Source organism: Drosophila arizonae, chromosome 4, assembly GCF_054131065.1.
Source record: "Drosophila arizonae isolate 15081-1271.41 chromosome 4, UAZ_ARI_1.0, whole genome shotgun sequence".
NCBI classification, from domain to species: Eukaryota; Metazoa; Arthropoda; class Insecta; order Diptera; family Drosophilidae; genus Drosophila; species Drosophila arizonae.
In genome coordinates, this window is record NC_142924.1 from 21,016,825 (window position 1) to 21,022,226 (window position 5,402).

At 42.4% G+C, this 5,402-nt stretch overlaps 1 protein-coding gene across 1 annotated transcript; it reads left to right on the plus strand.

Annotated features, from left to right (window-relative positions):
* Positions 1–920: 920 nt before the first annotated feature.
* LOC108614652 (uncharacterized) lies at positions 921–4,496 on the plus strand. The gene is made up of 3 exons (XM_018008869.2): positions 921–1,093; positions 2,075–2,734; positions 3,682–4,496. Exons 1-3 carry the CDS (start codon positions 931–933, stop codon positions 4,242–4,244), a joined length of 1,386 nt encoding a protein of 461 aa, XP_017864358.1. The 5' UTR covers positions 921–930; the 3' UTR covers positions 4,245–4,496.
* Positions 4,497–5,402: the final 906 nt, after the last annotated feature.

Below are 5,402 nucleotides of genomic sequence, written 5' to 3' on the forward strand. Positions count from 1 at the left end.
GTGGCAAACCCAACAAGACACACAGACACACACACACTTCTACACCGGCCATGCAAGTGAGCCCCAAACGCTGGCGTCGACTTCGGCTTCGCCGTTGTTTATCGTTGCCTTTCTTTTTTTTGTCTGCTATTTTCTTTTCGTTCACTTTGCTGCTGTTGTTTTTGTATTTACTTTTTTTTTGCAGCTCCGTCTCTGCCATAAGGTTCGCTGTTGTTGTTGTTTTTGTTGCTTTGTCTCTTTGGTCTTCGTTGCCTTTGTCTGTTTTGTTGTGTGCGCTTTGGTCGTCGCGTCGTCTTATGTATGGCTGTGCCACAGCACACCAATCTCCCCCGCCCCCGACCTCTACAGTTACCTCTATCGGCAGCACCTACGTAGTACGTATACACACACACACGCACACACACTTACAGACGGTGTACATCGTTGTCGTTGCTATTGCCGAACTGTTGCTGCTGCTTTTTGTTTTTTTTTTTTTTTTTTTTTTTCACATTCTGCCTGTTCTCTCTTTTCGCTTGCATTTTGTGTATCTCATCTCGTGTGCGCTTTCGCCGTTTTTGCGCTGCTTTTGCCTCTGCCACATTGCTTTTCAATCTCTCGGCATCGCTGCGCCCCAACAACAAAGGCAACAACTACAGCAACAATCGCCGCCGCCGCCGTCGTCGTCGTCGCTGCTGCTGCTGTCGCTGGCGTCGTCGTTGCCCCGACGTCGTCATCGTTTTCTCTATTTTCCTCAATCGCTTTGCCTTTTCATTTTCAATTCGCATATTTTGCAAACTCTACTTTCAGTTATTCGCCGATAATTGATGTCAAAGGACGCAGTTGTGCTCCGCGTCCGCTGTTGTCGCCGCCAACGCCAACGCCAACGCCTTCGCCTTCGCCTTTGCCTTTGCCTTTATCGCCTCTCCAGCTGTAGAAGCATATCCTGTCGCCATGCCCAAGGAGGATCCGTTCGTGAATCGCGCTCAGCTGCTGAAGGCCATCAAGAAGTATCCAGAAATTTGGGACTCCAACAACAAGCTCCACTTGTGCCGCAGCGTCACATCGCCCATGTGGAACGAGATCGCCGAACAGTTTGGCGGTCATGTGCCTACAGGTGAGTGCGACTGAGATAGCTATACTGTATGTGTGTGTGCATGTGTTTGTGTGTTTATCTTTATGCCTGCGTGTACTTACAAGCGCAAACAAAAACATTAGCAAAGTTTCTACTGGGCTCGAAGCTTAGCCTGGCAGCCGGCTTCAATTTGTTTTTGTTTTGCGCTTCGCTGCTGCGCTCTTTTCTTTCTCTCTCACCCTCTCTTGCGCTCTCGCTCTCTGGCCTTTCTCTTCTGCTGTATGAGCTATTAATAGGTGCATGCACTGCTTGTCATAGGTTGTAAAATGCCCAATTGGAAAAGGGACTGATAGCGTAATTACATATGTATGTATGTATGCATGTATTTGGGGTACATCAACTAATTTGTAGAGCGTGGAAGAAAGAGTAGTAAATGATCAATTTACAGCTCTTTATTTAATAGGATAGAAATTGAGATGTGTATCATAGGTAAGGGTAAACTAAGGATTTGTAGGCCAATATAGAATTTTTGTAATTTCTATATATTGTATATATTCTAAATTGTATATGCTTATGTCATAAACTGTACTATAGATTGTTTCTACATATTATCTACACATTATATATGTGAATAAAGCTTTTCTGTATTCTATATTTCTATATACCGCATATATTCTTTATATGTATGCATGAATGTATATTTCCTGTCTTAGACTGTAGTAGCTGACTACATTGTATCTACAAAGATTGTAGCTAAAGTACAGATTTTTATTTATGCCAATATACATTCAATTCTATATTCGACATTTTCATATTTGTATACATCGTTATGTATTCTACAGAAGTTGTGTGTACCAATAAGCCATAGACTAAGTATAGTAACTGATCTCTTTAACTAGCTCATCTGTCGCAGTACCTCTTTTAACACTACCTCTCTAGGCGATTCTCACAAATACTAATAAGGCTTATCTTTCGCAATCTCTCATAGACTTATCGTTGTTTTCTCTCCTTTCGCCCACCCAGTCAAACTGCAGTCGATTTGGAGTCAAATGAAGTATCACTATCACAATCTGGTGCATCGTCAGATCCTGCACAAGGAGCGCTTTAATACCAAGTGGGAGCACTTCGAGCCCATGTCCTTCATGTACAACATAACGGTGGCCAAGATCGTGGGCGCTCAGGCCAACTCGAGCAACTCTGAGGCGAGCTCACCCAACGAGGCCGCTCACCAGGTGGGCGGCTCCCCGCCCGTACTGCCACCGCCCCCCTTGCCGAGTGCTACGCATGGACGCGGGCGTCCCAGCGGCAGCTTCAGCTGGCTGCAGCCCACAGTCGCAGCGCCGCCAGCAATTGCACCACAACCCGCTGCCCCCCCAGCTGGCATCTCCGCCTCGCCGGAGCTGCCTCATCTCATTGAGCAGCCAGCAGCGCATGGCATGACCTACACCGCCTTCACAGGACTTGTGCCGCCGGCTGCTGTCACCGTGGAGGCAACGACCACGCCCATGCGCAAACTGGGCCGGCCCAGTTCGTTGCACAACAGCATGCGCGGCCGCATCATCGATGCCATTAAGGCGCGCCCCTCCCTGTGGGCGGGGCGCCAGCGCAGCGAAAAGGGACAGGGCCAGAGCCGCACCTCCGCCGTCTGGAAGGAGGCGGCCAACGAGATGGGTCTAACGCCAAGTAAGTACCCACTGCATTATTATTTACCATGATGTTGACATGAAGTTGAATTATTTGCAATGCAGATAAATTTGTTTAGTTAAGGGTTTAAATTTATAAAATGTTTATATTGATCAGATCATTCTATATGAATGGGATCGTGTAAGCTTTCGATTTTTGAATTTAAATGGTATCATGTTGCTTAAAAGTTTAAAAGCTTACGAATTTACTTCAATATATTACAGTTAACTTAGTTAGTTAGATGGATTACAAAAAATAGACTTCGATTGATCAGAATTTAAAGACAATGAAGATTCTCACTGCAATGAAGTCAGATTTCTAAGTAGAGTATATTAGATTACATGCTCAAAGGCAAGATATGCATTGATTGAGTGGAACTGGAAACTTAGTTCATTTGAATATTGTTCATTTACATAAATCGTACTTTTCAGTAGAAACTTGCTATAAATATTTATGATGCATTTTAAAAGAAGTTCCCAAATGAGGGGTATAAAATAGGTTTCAAAAATGTATACTTAGTCTCAAATGAATGAGTTTGACAATGATATTACAAGCAATGAAATTACCTTTGAAATAAAGAGAAAGAGAAGAAGGCTTAATCAATGGGAATTTCGGTAAATGATAATTTCGAATATACGTATATGAAACCTTTGGTAAATTACAGAAAACTCTTCGAAATTACATATATGCAAAGCCTTCTTAGTGCAGAGTCTCTGTTCGTGCTCTAGTCTAGGGAGGCGAATATAAAGCCTTTCAATATCATTCCTAATATTTTACATATCCACAAACATAGAAGAATAAACTTGTGAACAGTAAAAAATAGTAAAAATCGAATAAACATACATCTCCATACATCTCCTATACTTCATATATATACATATATAAATATATGTACTCACGTAGCTATGAGTCGTTGCGAGTTACTACAGATTATTGTCGCCTTGCAGCACTCATGCAGACGCGCTGGTCGATCATCAAGCAGCGCTATGTGGACGAGCTGCAGAAGGAGCGGCACGCCCAGTATGCGCAGCAGGGCTTCCGGTCGAATTGGGAGCACTTCGAGCGCATGTCCTTTATGCGGGAGATACTGCTCCGGAAGGTGGACGAGCGGGAGCAGACGCGCGAGCACATCCAGGAGATGGTCAGCGAGCAGCAGCAGCACCAGCACCAGCAACAACAGCAGCAGCAGCCCCACTCCCTGGCCATTGGCCACGCCCAGCCGCAGGCGCATCCCCTGCAGCTCTATCGGCCGCCCGGGCTGGCCGAGCACTCGCAGGACTTGCCTATCGGTCAGGTGCAGCAGCAACTGGCGCAGCATGGCGCCCATCTAATGCATTCGCAGCATCTGCTTCATCATCATCACAACAACAATCATCATCCCCATCTTCATCTGCATCACCAGACGCCCGGGGCGGGACGACGACGTGTCAAGCACGAATCGGATCTGGAGTGGGATCCCTTCGAGATGATTCTCCATGTGCAGGGCAATGGTGAACCGGCGGCCAACTAAAGCAAGACTGAGAGCAGCAGCAGTAGTATCAGACAGAGAGAGTGGGAAATAGCGAGTGAGTGAGTGAGAGAGAGAGAGAGAGACATGTTATAATATACAACATATATAATACGAGTATATATCGTCAGATGTAAAACTAACAGCATTACAATCCAATTTGTATTTCCAATTTTTCACTTTTCAATCAAATAAAAACATCACATGAAACAAAAGGGGGAGAGAGACAGGATGTTCCATGTGTGAAGAAATGTATGTATGTGTATTTATTATATTTATCTTAAATGAAAGTTCTCGCAGGATTATATAAACGAGACTACAAATATGTATATTATCTATATGCGTATAGGAATTCAGATTGTCTTGTTTCTCTCCATTTAGTCAGTTTGAAACATGGAACGAATTCTTGTAAACCGTTGAAAATATTGGGTATTTACGGTATATCACAAGCTTACGAATTCATTATGCTATTATCAATATAACAGTAATGATCCAATATAGAAAAGACCGTTTTGGCCGGTGCTCTACGCCCTCCAATGGGCGATATATTTTTGAGTCTCCAAAATATTACGAGTCTTTACGCCTTGAAATAACTGCATTTCTAAGATATCAGATAATGTATTTTCTAAGTTTCTACTGTTCGGGAAATTCTTGACAGACGAAAACAGATGACGGTACCCGATTATATAGTCTAAGAGCATTGAGCAATGCCAATCTACTCATCACTGTGTGAGTGAGTAAAATACTGAAAATCTATTAATAATAACTAAAGTCCATTAATATTAATTTTAAATCTTAATTTTCATCATTTAAAATCGTCTTCAGTTCGGAAAATTTGCTCATAAAATAAAATATTAATTGCAGAATTAGAATATTAATTTTCAATCATATGTTATGCATTTTTTCTTTGACATCAAGTTACTTATTTAAGTTTAATATTTTTTTAAAATCTATTACGCATTAGCTTTCTACAAAAATTATATTTATTTGTTATATTTATATAATTTTAGCCATTTCAGGACTTGTGGAGGTCTTTCGTGTGTATATTTCCATCTGTGAATTACCAAAAGGATATCTTTAATATGTAACAGGGATATGCGTGTATCTTCAGATATATATGTATCTGTATCTGTCACTTGAATATCTTTCCCTAAGACATTT